General features: G+C 41.8%; 1 protein-coding gene across 4 annotated transcripts in view; it reads left to right on the forward strand.

Annotated features, from left to right (window-relative positions):
* Nucleotides 1-17,607, forward strand: part of Cep83 (centrosomal protein 83) — a 113,586-nt gene that overhangs the window by 55,443 nt on the left and 40,536 nt on the right. For all 4 annotated transcript variants that reach the window (XM_076554652.1, XM_076554651.1, XM_076554653.1 and 1 more), the window contains exons 6-7: nt 8,727-8,978; nt 11,010-11,141. In XM_076554652.1, coding sequence (XP_076410767.1) covers nt 8,727-8,978; nt 11,010-11,141 — 384 coding nt within the window. The remainder of the gene's footprint in view (nt 1-8,726; nt 8,979-11,009; nt 11,142-17,607) is intronic.

Here is a 17,607-nt window from a genome sequence, read left to right on the forward strand (position 1 = left end):
TGTTTAGAGGCCTGCCTAGTTGCAGCAGTGTTTAGGGGTCTGCCTAGCTGCAGCAGTGTGTTTAGGGGCCTGCCTAGCTGCAGCAGTGTGTTTAGGGGTCTGCCTAGCTGCAGCAGTGTGTTTAGGGGTCTGCCTAGCTGCAGCAGTGTTTAGGGGTCTGCCTAGCTGCAGCAGTGTTTAGAGGCCTGCCTAGCAGCAGCAGTGTTTAGAGGTCTGCCTAGTTGCAGCAGTGTGTTTAGAGGTCTGCCTAGCTGAAATGATGACGGCGGCTGCAGCAAACCACAGACTTTTACAGAAGTGAAACTTCCTTCTGTTGGAGGAAGATGCTGTTTAACACCTTAAAGAGAAACAGTGCCGGGCATCAAAGAGCAAGCCTACTTTCTAGTCTGGGGCCGATGAAGCTGGGGAAGTTAAATAGAAGCCTGTGTTCATTTACCGACCTGAAAATCCTAAGGCCCTTAAGGATTAGGCTGAAATCTGTTCTGTCTGTGCTCTGTAAGAGGAACACTGAAACTTAGATGGCAACATTACCAGTTTATGAAATATTTTCCTGAGTGTTTCAAGCTTGTTATTGAGACCACTGGTCAGGTAAAAGGATTCCCTTTATATCTTATAGTCATCCTTGTTAATGAAATATCCATTTTGTAGCCTATGGAGCGAGGAATGGTTTTAGTTTTCAAGTCATATTATTTAGGAAATATCGGCCACAAAGCTATTCTTCCCATAGGTAATTCGTGTGGTAAATCTGGGCAGAATAAATCAGAAACCGTATGGAAATAATTCTCTCTTTTAGTGCCATTAAGAACATTTGTGATTCACAGGAGGAGATTAAAATAGTAACATTAACAAGAGTTTGGGAGAAGTTAATTCCAGTCCTCATGGATGACTTTGAGTGTTTGAAGACTTCAGTGGACATAGTACCTGCAGAGGTGCCATAATTAGTAAGAGTGCTCAAAATAGAACCTGAAGGTGTGACTTAATCTTTCCAGTTTCACACTAAAACTTGAGTAGCTGAAGAACTGCTTCTTATGTAAGTAAAAATGGTTACCGCCCCTCTGTGGTAGGGATTGCACCTCTTGCAAGGTAGATTGACACTGCTACTGGGTCACAACTTCAGTCCCCAGAAGTGGTTCCTGAAATGGAATGGGTCTCATGGCAGTAAAGGGTTTACAGTGTTGTATCAGCTAAGTTGGTAAAACAGTGGCAAGATATGAGAGGATGACTCCAACTTGAAAGATCTACTGTAGGTAAGAGGCTGTCAGATAGCATAACATGTATATATATAATCAATATAGAAATGTCTTTCATGAAAGGAGTCAGTTGATGTGGCTAACATAATTATTGCCTCGGTTTAAGAAATCACCACAGCCCCCAACCATTAGTAGTCTGCATCCTAATCAGGCAGCAGCCATTAACATTGATGTAATACCTTCTGAAGAATTAAGATTCACTTAAGGGTGATTGTGGGCAGTTTTTAGCAATGTAGTATGTTTTCAGTAACACACACACACACACACACACACACACACACACACACACACACACTCACATTAGTTTTTAAAAAGATAGAATACTATTGTACCCTGGATAGACTATGGTAGAATAGAATTTTTTTTGTTGATGTTGGCAGTTTTTGCTTGTTTGAGACAGGATTTCTATGTATAGTCCTGGCTGTCCTGAAACTCACTCTGTAGACCAGGCTGGCCTCTGAACTCACAGATCTGCTTACCAGGATTAAGGGCAGGTGCTGAATTTTTTTTTTTTTTTCTGTGTAATGAGAAACAAAAAATAATTGTGAGACCTGCTTTATTGGAATAATTTGCTTTACTTCACCATCCTGAAAATGAATTTAATACATATTTTATTAAAGCCTCATGCAATACTGTGTTTTTAATCTATACAGATCAAAGCAACTGACTACTCCTTAGTGTGTTCATTTTTTGGCAGATTCTTTAGGAATTTTTTTTTAAATTATGCACTTTATGTGTATGAGTGTTTTATCTGTATGTATGTTTGTGCACCATGCGTGGGCCTGGTGCCTGCAGAGGTCAGAAGAAGGTGTTGGATACCCCTGGAACTGGATTGCAGACAGTTGAGGGCTGCCTGTGGGTGCTGGGAACTCAGCTCAGGTCCTTTGGAAGAGCAACAAATGTTTTTAACCACTGAGCTATCTCTCCATCCCCCTTTGGAAATTTTAAAGGTTTTTGTGAGGACTTCAAGAATTCATACGTCCTCATTTGTAGCACTAAGAAGAATACATGAAATAAACATGGAAGAAGATGTCTTCATTTTTATGAAAGTGATGTTATGCTTTCTCAATACATTTGGTTAAGTCTGAAAACTTAGTAAGGATGAAATGCTGATGCTGCGTTTATAGTCTTTACTCTGAGTTGAGGAATTGGAGTTGAGAATTGCAAGAGGCCATGACAGTGAACTTGAAGGAGAAAGAGTATGAGAGCACACTAGTCCTTTACATAGTAGCTCCTGAGTTTTTAGTTGATTACTAATTAGAGCCTGTGTGTGAGGAAGCTATCTATGCAAAGCCAGAGAAGGAATGAGAATGTCCAGGCAAAACAATACCCAGAGTTCACATGGAACTGGTCAAAATTTATCTTTACATCAGCCAGCCAGGATGGAAAATCTCTTAATGTATGATGCATTGAGTTAGCTCTAGACTAAATGCTCTTCTGGTTCTAACAAGTGTTGTAGAATGTTGTTGTTGTTGTTGATTTGAGATAGTGTTTTTCTGTGTAGTCCTGGCTGTCCTGGAACTGGCTCTGTAGACCAGGCTGGCCTTGAACTAACAGAGATCCACCTGCCTCTGCCTCTTGAGTGCTGGGATTAAAGGCATGGGCCACCACTGCCTGGTAGAATATTATTTGAAAGTGTGTTGCATTCTTTTATGTTGCATTTGTTTAACTCTGTGAAGCTGTGTTACTGTGCCTGTCTAAAACACCTGATGGTCTAATAAAGAACTGAATGGTCAATAGCAAGGCAGGAGAAAAGATAGGCAGGGCTGGCAGGCAGAGAGAATTAATAGGAGAAATCTGGGAGGAAAAGAAGAAAGAGCGAGAGAACAAGGAGAGGAGGACGCTAGGGGCCAGCCACCCAGCCACACAGCCAGCTGTGGAATACGAGTGAAAGTAAGATTTATAGAAGTAAGAAAAGGAAAAAGCCCAGAGGCAAAAGGTAGATGGGATAATTTAAGAAAAGCTGGCAAGAAACAAGCCAAGCTAAGACCAGGCATTTATAAGTAAGTCTCTTCTATGTGTTTATTTGGGAGCTGGGTGGTGCCCCTCCCCCAAAAATGAGTTAAGAACAAAAACAACCAACAACAAACAAGAACACAAGTGAGTCTTGAAAAATCAAATGTTTGGCTGTCTTAACTCTATCCTAGGACAAAGATTCAAGAATATAAAGGAAATCAAAGAACCCAGCACTGAAAAATTAAATTGAGGGTCTAGCATCCAGTGGAAAACAACTGGCAGCTGACAAGTGATTTTTACATTTAAGGAAGAACTTATGCCAATTCTCTATAATATTTACCAGAAAGTGGTAGGAGTACTGTCTGAATCATTCTGTAGGACCAGCTTTATCTTAATACCAAAGACGGTCCCTCTGAATAGTAAAGTACTCCCACACCCTGCCCTGGTGTCGTAGTGGGCAATGCAGGGAGCCTAGCCTGGGCTTCTTCCTTCTTCACCAGGCAGCAGTGAGATGCTGTGTCCTTACCTGCTTGTGTGTCATCAGAGTTCAGTGATAGCAAGGTGACTGCACTGTCTTAGGGTTTCTGTTGCTCTGAAGAGACACCATGACCGTGACAACTCTTACAAAGACAACATTTAATTGAGGTGACAGCTCACAGTTTCAGAGGTTCAGTCCATTATTGTGGCGGACAGTGTGCAAGCAGACATAGTGCTGGCGAGGTAGCTGAGTGTTCTACATCTTGTTGGCGGCAGGAAGTGGACTGAGATACTGGGTGTGGCCTGAGCATATATGAAACATCAAAGCCTACGCACAGTGACATATTTCCTTCAACAAGGCCACACCTACTCCAACAAAGCCACACCTCCTAATAGTGGCCACTCCCTTTGGGAGCCATTTTCTTTCTAACCGTCACACTTTCAACAGTGATTTTATAAGAAGCAAATTAAAACAAATTTCAGTTTCAATTCAGAGTCACAATTTCTTGACTATTCAAGATTTAATTGAAATAGTCTTATATTTAATCTTATATCAAAACCGAGAAAGTTCCAGAACTAAATGTAAGATAGCAATAGATGCAAACATTGAGTTGACTGATAGTATACTCTGTCATTGTCTGATAATAAAGGATTCAGTTAAAAATTAACCAAACTGGGCATGATGGTACATGCTTATGTTCCAACACTCAGGAGACTGAGTCAGGAGGATTAAGAGTTCCAGGTGAGCGGCTGGGCCCGGTGGTTAAGAGTGTGTATGTTCTTGTAGAAAACCTGAGTTCGGTCCCCAGCAGTCATGATGGGTGGATCACTACTGCTGTGACTTCAGCTCTAGGGGATCTGACGCCTTCTTTTGGCCTCTGGGCAGGCACCTGTACTGAAGTGCACATATCCACACAGACACACATTACACATGTAATTAAGAAATAAAAATATTTTTTAAAAGAGTTCAAGGTGATCCTTGACTGCATAGTTCAAAGCCATCCTGGGCTTTGTGGGATGGTCTTTTCTCAAATAAACAAGAGTTGAAGGACATTGTTTACAGAAGAAAGGTAAGAGGGACAGCGTTCTCCCAAGCCGAAGGAAGTTTAGGAGTAGCTATAAAATACTGAAAAACAAAGCCTAGGCACTTGATCCTAGAGAGTCTGTTCGCTTAGCCATTTCTGTAGGCTGAACCAGAAGGGCAGTAAAAGCACAGATGGATAGAGCAGTTAGGTACACGACCTTTTCCTAGTGTCTCGGGGAATTGAATTGGTACTAAGTCCTTTGTACAGAAGAGCAGCTGCTCTTTGTAATTCCTGATCTGTTTCTGTCCGTTTCTTCTACTCTTAAAAAAGTAAAATTGGTTAATACCGAGCATTGTCTTACCTGTCCAGCAAGCTTGTATTCTAGAGGAGGATGAAGTAAATGTGAATGTGACTACAGTACAGGCAGATTTGGATAGACGTCAGAGAAGAGAAATTAGAGAAAGACCTTTGGAAATGGGAAGGAAGAATTGAGATCAAAACAAATGACGGACATCCAGGAAAATGGCATGTGAATCTGATTAAAAGTGCAAGAAAAAGAAAGAGCTGCGGATGTGTCCAAAGTCTGTGGCCAGATGAATGAGCCAGGAGTGCGGTTATGGCAGTGATTGAGTGTAGTAGGGTCCTCAACTGCAGAAGTTTTCTGCTGAACTGTACAGATGTTTGCTACCTAAACTAGTGCTGGCTACAAAGTACTTAGTGTTTATTATGCAAATGAGTACATGAGTGTAGTAACTGGGAAGCAGTGGGCACCCGTTTGGCCAGGAAGGAGTTTTGGTAGTGAATTCTGGTTGAGGAATTATAAATACAGAATTTCATCTTCACTGCCATTGTAGTTGTTGCTTTGTCTACGTTCCAGGCATCATAGAGGTGCCTCTCACGGACCAACTGTGTGGCCTTTTATTTAAATGGGCACTGCAAGAGAATAAATAGTGTTACTACTGACTTTATCTTACTTGAGGGCACCGTGTTAGACCTCCTGACCTAGATGACCCACCCTACCACTAACAATAGCATATTGTGATTTGCAGCTGGGAATGTGGCTTAGTGGGAAAGTGATCCTCTACCATATGCGTGACCCTGCACTTGGTCCCTCCCACCGCCCAAAACAAAACGTTTGTCTGAGTAACCTTAGGCAAATGCCAAACGGTATCTTAAAAATCACCCAGCCTAAGCCCACCGTTTAAACTGGAGCTGGGATAAAAGTAATGAACCAGGGCTGTCCAGGACCCCCTAAATCAGATTAGGCTAGCACCACAGCCCTTGATCGCCTTCTGTCTACAGCTTGAAGAGGAGACCCTATTGCTGAAGACACCACGGATTTTTGTTACGGGACTTGAGGAGTCAAGCTGGTACTGACAGGAGCTGGAAGGCTCCTCCCTGAGGACTAGTTCTCACAGCACTGGAAGGTTCCTCCCCGAGGACTAGTTCTCACAGCACTGGAAGGTTCCTCCCCGAGGACTAGTTCTCACAGCACTGGAAGGTGCCAGGCAGGCTGCCAGGGGAGAAAAGTGACCAGCAGTCCCACCAGCTGTAAAGCCTGTGAACCCCAGTAACCACTGGCCCGGCAGGACCCACCACAGTGCAGCAGTGGCACTTCTGTCGGGGTAAACCAACGGGCCTCTAGCTGGGCTGAAGGCCTGCCCGGTAGGAGGGAACTGTAAACTTGGCTAAGAACCCACGGCTGGAGAGGTCATAGATACCCGAGGACAACCTCCTACTGATACTTTTCTAAATTAACGTAGCTTTCAATTATTCTAAATACCTTTAGCCCCATAGAGAAGCACACCTCTCATTCTTGATCAAAAAAGCTGCTTTTGCAGCAGATGGAGGACGCTATACAGGTCTGTGACTGTCAGAATGTAGAGAGCATGTGACTGTGGTGCGCACAGCCCTTGTTGGGACATCTGCAATACAACCTCTATACCTAAGGCTCACAGAGCATCATGGACAAGGGGGTGGGAAGGTTGTTAGGACAGAGAACCAGGACAACTGCTAATAATAGATAGTGTCCTCTAGACATGTCAGGGGTACTGCACCCACAAACTCTCCACAGTGAGGTTGCCTGTACAAGACTATACCACTCAACATGCCAGTAGATGGCGGAAATTTCCACAAGGCTCCACCCCTAAATGGAGAGCTACAGGCAGTCAGGGGCTGCTGAGGGAGGAAGAATCTGACTTTTCCAGAGATGAGAGACTCTGGTAAGTTCCCAATTCTAAGTGGTCAGCCCCAAATACATATACATATGAGTAGCAGTAACTGGACTCAGTAGGCTGTATGTGTGTATGTGTCTGTACACTTACAATATTTATAGAAATAGTAGTTAGAAAAGGTCATGAATTTGAGAGAGAATGGGGGAACATAGAGTTGAAGAGGAGATAGGGATGGTGAACATCATGTAAATACAGTGTGTTTATGTATGACATCCTTAAAAAGTTCGATTAAAAGTAATCTGACTTACTACAAAGGCATAGAGTTGCAGGAGGAAAGGAATGAAGAATAAATGTAGTCCAAGAACAAACCTGAGGAGAATTGTTCTACCTAACTGTAGTGGGGAATGGGACAGAGATGCGAATTAGTTAGGCTCTTTTCCATTTACTTGGGGTTTTTGTGGGGAAGGGAGTGGGCACGGTGCTGGGAATGAAACCCTGGGCTCTTGGCATACAGAGTGAGTGTATCACTGTGCCCTCCGTTGGACTTTTGACGTTTACCTTCATGGATGAGTTTTCTGGGAAAAGTATGTTTACATACTGGGTATTTACATCTTTATGCCCTGTTAACATCTGTCATGTGTACAATGTCAGACTTGGAATTCCTGAATTATAGGGATGAAAACGATCAGAGAGAGCCTCACCTGGCGTTTCGAAGACGAGGAAACGCCCTGTGGAAGCCTCACACGTCTTTCCTTTATGGAGAGCTCTGCCAGCTTTGTCCCTGTCCCAGAGCACTTCTTTAGTATCCTTTTGACTTAGAGTGAGCCCCGAGTGTTCGTTTTGGTAAAATAGCCACGGGTCTTGCTTTTTGCAGTGGTTCATTTGAATAATAAGGGGTAACCCCAATACAGAGAAAGAATAAAAAGAATTGCTGGTGTGCCTGGGTTTGTACATCAGTGCACAACACTGATGGATCTTGTTCCAGGCCCCCGGTTCAGTCCCTGGCACCACACGGAAGAAGAGGAGGGGAATTTAAAAAGGGAATAGGAGCGCAAAGCAGGCATAGTGACACGTTATAGCCAACTAGGAGATCACCAAGGGAGGGGGCAGGGATCTGTTCTCAGTGCCTTGTCCCCAATCCTGAGCAGCAAGGGCCTCGGAAGGCTCTGGGTGTTAGGAAACCGTTGGAGCCCACTCACTAGGAGCATGTGGCATCTGGCAGCACGAGGTGTTATGAAGGAGAAGATGACTTGTATCTTCCCTCTCGTTCCTCGGTGACTTGTGGTGTGCTCTGGAATAGTGAACATAGGAAAGAAGACCTAGAATATCTTGCAGTTAGACATTTAGTAACCTCGGCTGTCACTTTAAAAGCTCAGTCACCGTATTTGTGTTTAGGTACACAGATTTTGTGTGGATTAGTTGCTCTCAAACAGATGATTTATTAGCCCAGACATAGCCAAAGAATTAACTGTCACGTAAGGAGAAATTTGGGAGTGGTCATTGGATTGGCCTAGCATGAATTCCTATCATGGACTTGTGTTTTAAATAATCACTTTACGGTAGTATTTACAATTTTGAATTTTAGTCAGCAACTGATTCAGCCCTGTGCCAGACACTGTGGGGGGAGAGGGGGAGTCGGAGAAAGTCCTTGCCCTTAAAATTGAGTCATGCTGGGTACAAAGTGAAGAACGTGACATTTTAGATGTTTTTCTCTTTTTCCTTCATTTTCGAACCTGAGCTATCATGTTGTGCAATTTTTAATTTTAATTTACTGACTTGTAGAGCATGCTCATGACTGGAAATTCAGTAATTTAGAGCGTGTATGCTTCCTTTTGGATTTCTAGGTCGCACGGCTGGAGAAGGATAAGGAGGAACTGCATGGCCAGCTGCTCAGCGTCGATCCCACAAGAGACAGCAAGCGCGTGGAGCAACTCGTTCGAGAAAAATCCCATTTGCTTCAGAAATTGAAAGGGTTAGAGGCTGAAGTAGCAGAATTAAGGGCTGAGAAAGAGAATTCTGGTGCTCATGTAGAAAATGTCCAAAGAATACAGGTGAGGCAGCTGGCGGAGATGCAGGCTGCACTCAGGTCCTTGGAGGTAAGGCTTTAATTGCTTCCCAGTAGAGCATGGCCTGAGTTCTCAAGTGCGCGAGACAAGCCTTGGTTTTAGAGTATAAACACATGCTTGCCCATCTAATGCTGACGCAGTTGTGTCGTCCCAAGTGTACATGGAAGGAAGAAAGGGTGTGGTTCCTCCAGGTAGCTGCCTGTGCCACTGCATTGGGAGGGGTAGGCACTCTCCGGGAACCGTCGTCTGAGTGACATGTCTCACCTCTTAAAACGTAGACTAGCAACATACCCCAAGTTTTTCAAGACTAGAGTCATCAGAAAACGTCACAACAATTACTTTTGAAATTATAAATTTCTTATACTGGAGTTTAAAAATCTTAAAATCGTAAATCCTATTTGAGCAGACATAACATACTGCATTCTAGCCAAAGTGATAAAAGTTAGCTGGCTACTAATGCATACTAATCTTTACTGAATTATTTCCCTGAGTTCACTAGAGAAAGAAAATGTTGGCAGAGCCCCACCAGGACTTCTGGGAGGTGTCACTTAGGAAGACTCTTGGCTTCCGTCTTACTCAGACATGCTTATGCCTCTTAGTGCCTGGGGCCTAAGATGGAGCTGAGACTTCATGTTTGTCAGAGTTGGGTTTTCGTCCTTTGGGGTAGCCATGCAGTAGTTGAGCTAGAAGGAAATTATAGGCACATGGTTCGTAGTTTATCCAATTTCAAAATACAAAATGATGGTGGGGGGCAAGCAACATGGAGTACTGTGGTAAGTTGTGAAGAGGAGAAGATTTTGGGTTTTTTTGTTTGTTTTTAGGGAAAGGTGAAGTCTTTGTTAGTACTTGTCAGAATTAAACTTGGCAGTATCATTGGACCTTAGACATAAGCTGATTAACAGTAAGATTGTTTAGGTTGCCATTTCACAGTCCTGCAGTGATGAGTAAGACAGGTGTTTGCAGTTGAATGTAGTGTAGAGTCCCAGTGTGGACTAGGACCAAGGTCACCTAGAGTGATTATTTCCAGGATAAGGTGAATGATGACAAAGATCGATGGCTCATTTGTGACATTTTTCAGATCAGCTTGCACTTAGTTTTAACATTTGTCAGATAAAATGAAAATAAATACATAACAGCAAATATTTTTCTTGGAGAAAACAATATTCTGTTGTTGTACACAAAGAATATAATTTTATATTTGAAGAAAATAATTGTTGTTCCCTGAGTTATTTGCTGAATACAGTCCTTATTTAATACAGTAAACATGCATAGAAAATAGAAAACTGAAGTTTATCCCGTAAGTGTAAAAACACTCTCATTTTATTTATCTCGATTAGAAATGTTTATTAAAGCTTTTCCTTTTTCCTCTCTGCTAAAAGAATACACTGAGTATCACTTTGAGGACATTTCTGTCAATTTAGAGACTTCAATAAGAATTTAATTGTGTGGTAAAGTCAAAAGCTTTTTTGCTTGTACTTCAGGAGGCTTCAGGACAGTTGAGAATTTTCAATTTTTGTCTCTATCTGTTCCTGTAGAAAAGAATTCCCCATTGATTGTGGATTTTCACCTCCTTTATGTTTTTTCCTTTGTGTGTGCAGATATGTATTGAGCACCTGTGTAGCACGGCACGTGTGTGGCGCTCAGAGGGTAGCTGGTAGGGTTGGTGCTCGCTTTTTACTGCTTAGGTCCTGGAGATAACTCCGGTCCTCAGGCTTGGCAGCAAGCACCTTTTACCCACTTACCAGGGACTGGGCAGCCTCCTTTCCTGTCTTCTAAAATGCTTCTCCGTAACTTGTGGACTAGCAAGTCTAGGAATGTTAGAATTATGCCAGCATTCCCATCCTGAGGTATTAAATGAGTACTCTAAGTACTTTCTCTCCTGAAAGAAGACGATTGGAGTTCTACAGGTCGATTGAGAAAACTGTGACTTTGGGACGTGTTAGTTGTTGCTTAAATTCTAAGTCATTATTTTGTGTTTGATTACATGTACATTGTATATAGTGCTTACTTTAGTGTAATGTGAACGATTATGTATAAATTTCAAAATCTTTTGTCTTCAAGGCTGAAAAGCAGTCAGCTAAACTGCAGACTGAACGCTTAGAGAAAGAGCTGCAATCAAGCAATGAACAGAACACTTGTTTAATCAGCAGATTGCATAAAGCGGACCGAGAAATAAGTACGCTGACCAGTGAAGTGAGTTGCAGTACTTTGCTTCATCTAGAGAGCCTGAGATTACACAGTGATGGAGCAATTTGCTGTTTGAATTCTCTCTATTGAAATCTTTTTTAGCCCCTCATTCTGTCTTTGAACTGTGATAGAGCTCTAACCGGGGTCTGTGTGCTCTGCCCATGCGGAGCTCAGTGTGACCTGTCTCTTTAGTCCTTCCTCAGCAATCAGCACCCTTTCCTTCCTGTTCACCTCCCTCCTCCCTCAGCGACCGTCCTTGAAAAAGTTCACTCTTCCTCAGGGTCTTTGTGTGCCTGCCAGGAACTTTCCTCACAGAGTTACATTTATCTTGCTTCCTTCCTTTCTTTATTGTTACCTAATAGAAGAGGCCGGCCTGCCTTGTCTTAAAAATAGTGAAGTAGTATCTTCCATCTTCTGCCTTATTCTTTACATTCCTAACCTATAAGACGAATTGCTAGACGGTCTTATTAATAAAAACCTGGAGCCAGATATTGGAGTTAAAACTGAGAGATCAGAGGAATAGGACAAGCCACAGCCAACCTCACCTCACCGACACCTCAGTCTCCAAAGAGATCTACTTCCTGACTACCCACACCTATATGCCTTTCTATTCTGCCATCTCATTTCCTCTCTCTGCCCAGCTACATCACTTCTTCTTCATGCCCAGCTCTGTCACTTCCTGTCTGTCTGTACAGACCTCCAGATCTTTATGGTTAACTAGTGCTGGGATTAAAGGCATGTGTCACCACACCAGGCTGTTCCCAGTGTGGCCTTGAATTCACAGAGATCCTGATGAATCTATGCCTCCTGGATGCTAGGATTAAAGATGTGTGCTATCCCTGACCTCTATGTTTACTATAGTGCCTGGCTTTTTCTCTGATCCTCAGATAAACTTTATTAGGGTGCACAATATATTGGGGACACAATACATCATCACACTAACCTGCTCTGTTTTTCTTCATAACTTTTTTAAAAGAATGATTTATTTATTTATTTTATGTGCATTGGTGTTTTACCAGCGTGTATATCTGTGTGAGGGTGTCAGATCCCCTGGAACTGGAGTTACAGACAGGTGTGAGCTGCTGTGTGGGTGCTGGGGAGTGAGCAGTCAGTGCTCTTAACTGCTGAGCCATCTCGGCAGCCATCTGCATAGCTCTTAATACCATCTGATCTATTCATTTTTTATTTTAAAATGATTTATTTATTTTTATATTTTGTGTGTGTGCCTGTATGTATTGTTTTACATGTGTGTCTGGTGCTCAAGGAAGCCAGAAGAGGGGCGTCAGGTCCTCTGGAACTAGATTACAGATGGCTGTTAGCCACTTTGTACCCACAAACTCCGGGAACAGAACCTGGTCCCTTGCAAGAGCATCAGTGTTCTTAACCACTGAGCCATCCCTCCAGCCCCCATTGGTTTTGGTTTTTAGATCTCTCCTCCCCACTTTCTCCTTTAGCCAGTGCCAGCTCCAGGGTATCAAGGACATTGCTCTTATCACTGCAATACTCCTAGACCCTGGGAAATCACATTCACATGGCAGACACTTGTTAGTAGTTCTTCAGTAAGTAATTTTAACAACATAACTTGCTTTTAAATTATCCTTAAACATGTAACTTGAATGTTCTTAAGTCATCTTTATGCCATAAAGTATTTCTCCAATTCAGCTTTTCCCTATTAAATGCAATATGTATATATAAGGAATCTCAAAACCAAAAATAAGATAGCAATAACAAAAATATTTTATAGAAGATCAATTTTGGGGTCAGACAGACTGAATTCATGTTAGATTTTGTTTTTTAATTAGCTCTGTGACTTTGGTATATCTCTTCTTGAAACTTTGGTATCTACCTCCATAAATGTGTCTGTGGAATTGTGGAAAAATTAAATGAGGTATTATACATGAAGTGCTTACTATAAGGTCTAACAGATGCTTACTAACATACTATGGTTTTTAGTCTTTGGACTTTGAAAGTAAGGTTGATTTCCAAATCAGTGAAGTCATTTTATGTCTAGCAGGGTAGTTATATAAAATAACCTAAAAGCCAGGATGGCTCCCAGGTTTTAAAAAAAAAAAGTATTCTCTGTAGACTAGCAGAAATATCTATATTTAAAGGAATTGTCTGGTCGTTATAGATTCTTGGCCAAGAATTTTCTGAGACGGCTCATGGGCGGGGTTTTGAGTGAGAAGAAAGAAAGAGTTTTGTTTGGTGACGTTTTGTCAGCAGAACTGAGGGGTCATGGGTCCCCTGAAAACAGAATGCTTCCTAGGAAGTTAGACTTGAGGGGGTCTGTTGACTTTCCCCGTTACCGTGGTTGATTTTGTTAGGCAGTTTATACATGTGACTGTTCTCTCTCTACCCCAACCCCGATCCCTGCTAGTCCCTTTCTCACAGTCCTGCTTTGGGTTATGTGCTGTGACCCATTTAGTTTAACCAGGGCCATCTGTGGGGACCCATGGATCGGAACTATCCGTTGGAGACCGATAGGATCATCAGTGGGTATGCAATTGAAGGCAATAATTCCACCTCTTCCCTAATCTGTCAGTACCAAATAGTTGAGCGGTGAGTGATAGGGCCCCTGAACGCCTCCATCTTACCTCACAGCCCACTCTCTTGGGGTCAGTTCAGGGACCTCCAGCTGCTGGCAGTTTGTGATTGCAGTGCCTGTGTTGCCTAGAAGATGACCATATTTCAACACGGTCCTTCTTTTTACCCCGTCTTCCTCAGTGTTCAACTGTAGAGGGGATGGTGTAAGTGTCTTTTTATAGGTGGACCTCTGATCTGTCCCTTACACTCAATACAGCCATGAGTCTCTGTATTCACCACCATTAACTGGAAAGATAGGCTTCTCTGATTAGAACTAGAGTAGCATTTGTCTGTGGGTACACATGTATGTATTTAGATGCTAGCTTGATGCCTAAACAACTCTCTTTAGTTCTGCCTCAGGGTTTATGATCTCCTCCACCGTGGGTTTTGACTAGGTTCAACAGTACCATGCAGTACCTCCTGTAGACTGGGTCTTAACAAATCAGAAAGCAGTTACCCCATAACAGTGGTTCCTCTGTTGTACAGTGGGCCCATCTTACCTGACAGGTTGGGTTTATGGATTGTAGGATTCACATCTAGGAAGACACTGATGCCCGTCCTGTCGCGGCAGCCGACAACACCTTCTGGGGCTGTGAAAACTAGGTGGCAGGGAGGAAGTTTTCTGCTCAGCTCCAGCTTGATTTCTCTATACCATGCACGCCTGGTGTATGAGACCTTTCGTGAAAGAGCTTTACCTGGTTCTGTCAGGCGGCAGGAGGGAGCGGTTTAGGAAGAGTGAGGAAGGGGGCAGAAAGAATGTCCACGCTTGGGCCCTCCCTGACCAATAACTCTACCCCTAGTACTGGGGTTTTCTTTAGTAACCCATGGCCTTGAGATCAGTTTTTCTAGCCTTACAAGGTACCTCCCTTAGAATTCTTTTTCCCCCAGTTGATAGGTTTCTGTACAGGTGCTTTACCCCTCTGTTTTAACCTGGGGCCATGTAACAATCCGTCCGTCTTAGTCTCTTTCTGGTCATGCAGCCTCGTGACCATTTGACTTCTCATGTAATTTCACCTACAGAAAACAAATGTGCTAATAACCCAGCTTAGAACATTCTTGTTACCATTTTCCATACAGTTAAACTGGCATTCTGTTTTGGGAAATTAGTATGAGTGTAACTTTGAATCTTTTTAAAAAGTATTGTGATAAAACTGGGGGTTTTTGTGCTTGAAATACTGAGGCTGTAATTTTAGATGCATTGGACATCACCCTTGGAAGATAATCTACTCTTTTTTTTTTTTTTTATTAAAAGCCAGCAGGTGGTTCAGTGGGTAAAGATGCCTATCATGAAGGTTGTCCTGATCTCTATACATGCGCTTGGCATTTGTATGTCCTTTCCTCCAATTCATAGATGTAATTTAAAAATTCACACTATTCCATACTACAGAGTGTATGTATGTCTAGTGGCCTTTTATTTTTGTTTCAATTTATATGTAGCATACAAGTTGTTTTGTAGCTGATGTTTCATTTAGTTCACCTGACATGAATGATACTAAAAGTAAGTAAAATTAGACAAATAAAACATTTCTCTATCTATTTATTTATTGTGAGGCAGGGCTGCTCTCATTATGGAGCTCTGGCTATCCTGGAACTCACAATATAGACCAGGCTGGCCTCAAACTCACGGAGATCCACCTGCCTCTGCCTCCCGAGTGCTGGGATTAGTGTGCACCACCACACCCAGCTACAAATAAGATTGTTAATGGTGAAATATACACACATATATAAATTTTCCTTCTCTTCCCTTCTTCTCCCTACCTCCCTTTTTGTGATACTAGGAGCAGAAGTTACGTTTTTGTGCGTGCTAGACAAGCATTCTACCAATGAACTACATTCCCAACTATAGCTATTAATATTTTTAACTTTAGATATTATCTATTAGTTTATAGGTTTAAATTTAGGTTATGTTTCAAAATTACACCATTGTGGACTAGGTAATGAAATACAATGGGAAGTCCCTGAGCTTTGAATCAGATGAACATATTTTGAATCCTAACTCATTCATTTTATTTATTTCTAGTGTATCCTTAAATAAGAAAATAAAGAATAGAGATTTTATTTTTTCCCCCAGAGACTGACTGGTCAGTAACTGTGTAACCTTAGGCAAGCTATTTCATATCTTTAATATCCTGGTGATGTCATTGGGATCCAATTTCCTAAGTGCATCAAGGCCTTTTTCTGTTGATCACTAAGATCCTATAGTATAAACCCCACTAGAAGTCAAGTAATGATGTGGCCTCTTCCTGATTTAGGTCAACAGACATAGACCAAATGTCTATAGTGATAAGAGTATAGCAAAATTTCAGTCCCCATCTAATCAAAACAGATTCAAAACACAAACAAGAGAACTCAAGGTTTTCTTAAAGTCCTATATACATTGTTTTCAGTTTTGCTCAATACCATTTAAGTATCCAGTATATGCAGTAGTTTGTTTTAGATCCAGTATCCTGACTGGGTTCCTGAAATAACTGGAACTGGAAATGCAGCAATAGGACATGGGTATGCAGGGCTTGGGTGGGGGTGGGGGTGGGTGGGGCTTTTGTGCCAGTTTGCCCTAGTTCTCTGCTTCACCTGGGTACTGACCTTCTCTTCTGCTGCGTTCTGTACACACACCCTTCACCATTGTTCTTTCTCTTCTCAAGAATAAATGGCGTCTCCTGTTCTGCTGAATGAAACCAGCAGTTTGGTATTATTTCTCTACACTTGTTTACTAGCACTTTGCTGAGACTTACCTGTGTTTTTTAAGGCACACTTGAAGTAGTTTGCATATAAATGGAGTATTCAATATATCCTTCAACTTTAGACAAAGCAAGTTTCATCTAAAATTTTATATGTAAAAGGATTGCAGGAAGGATAATTTTAAAAATATTTCTAACATGAGTGTCACAGTTTTCTTTGCAACTTGAAATTTTCATCAACATCTTGCAATCCTAGCAAATGGCTGTTTGCAATGCAAAGGAACACCTGGGGTATGTTTAACTAAGTGATTTAAATTTGTAAATGTTAGGTTTAGAACAAAGCTTTGCTAGTATCAGTGGCTCAGATTAAAGGCATTATCATAGGTGACCTAAAATGATGTCCTTAATGATATTTCACATCCAGTGAAGAACATTATGTTGCTTCATGAGGTTTTCAATCTTCAGAAGTCTAAGTTAGTTACAGAAAACCATCCCTCAGAATTGTGACGATCGAGCTGAGTTAAGGAAATCATATCACCTCAGAATTTAGAGAAAGGTCAGAAGTTTAATATCATCTCTTTGGAATTTATAGCCAGAGCTTCTGGTGTGACACATTTTTTTTTATACAACTATCTTGTTTCTCCTATATATTATTTTCTCGGGTTTTTGTTTTGTTTCAGGATTTTTAAGGTTAACTTGTTTGATATGTATGAATGTTTTCTCTGCACACATGTGTCATATGTGACTTGTGCAATGGAGGTCAGAAAGAGGGTATTGGATCCCTTGGATATGGAGTTATAGACAGTGTGAATCACCATGTAGATGCTGGTAACTGACCCTGGGTTCTCTGAAAGAGCAACAGACGCCAGCCCCCTTCGTTTATTTTGTAGATTTGTCTACTTTAACAGATTTTGAGTACCTATAAAATGCCTAATACTACCATTTAAAATTCTTTATTAGTGCAACTAGCTGAATATTTGCTTCTGTGTTTTCAAAAGTGTAAAACAAACCACGATTGAACAGGCCAGACTCTGGCCAGCAGTTTAAGACAAAGTAACTTAGCTTGGTAAAGATGGATGGGACAGTGGAGCTCTTAAAGTTGAGGTTTCTAGGGTTTTTCAGAGTTTGGAAGCCTGAGTACAAGGAATAGAATGGCCATGCAGTAACAGCAGAAGTTAGGGGTATTTGAACTTGTCACTGTGTGCGTGTTG

This window comes from Peromyscus maniculatus, chromosome 18, assembly GCF_049852395.1.
Source record: "Peromyscus maniculatus bairdii isolate BWxNUB_F1_BW_parent chromosome 18, HU_Pman_BW_mat_3.1, whole genome shotgun sequence".
Taxonomy (NCBI): Eukaryota; Metazoa; Chordata; class Mammalia; order Rodentia; family Cricetidae; genus Peromyscus; species Peromyscus maniculatus.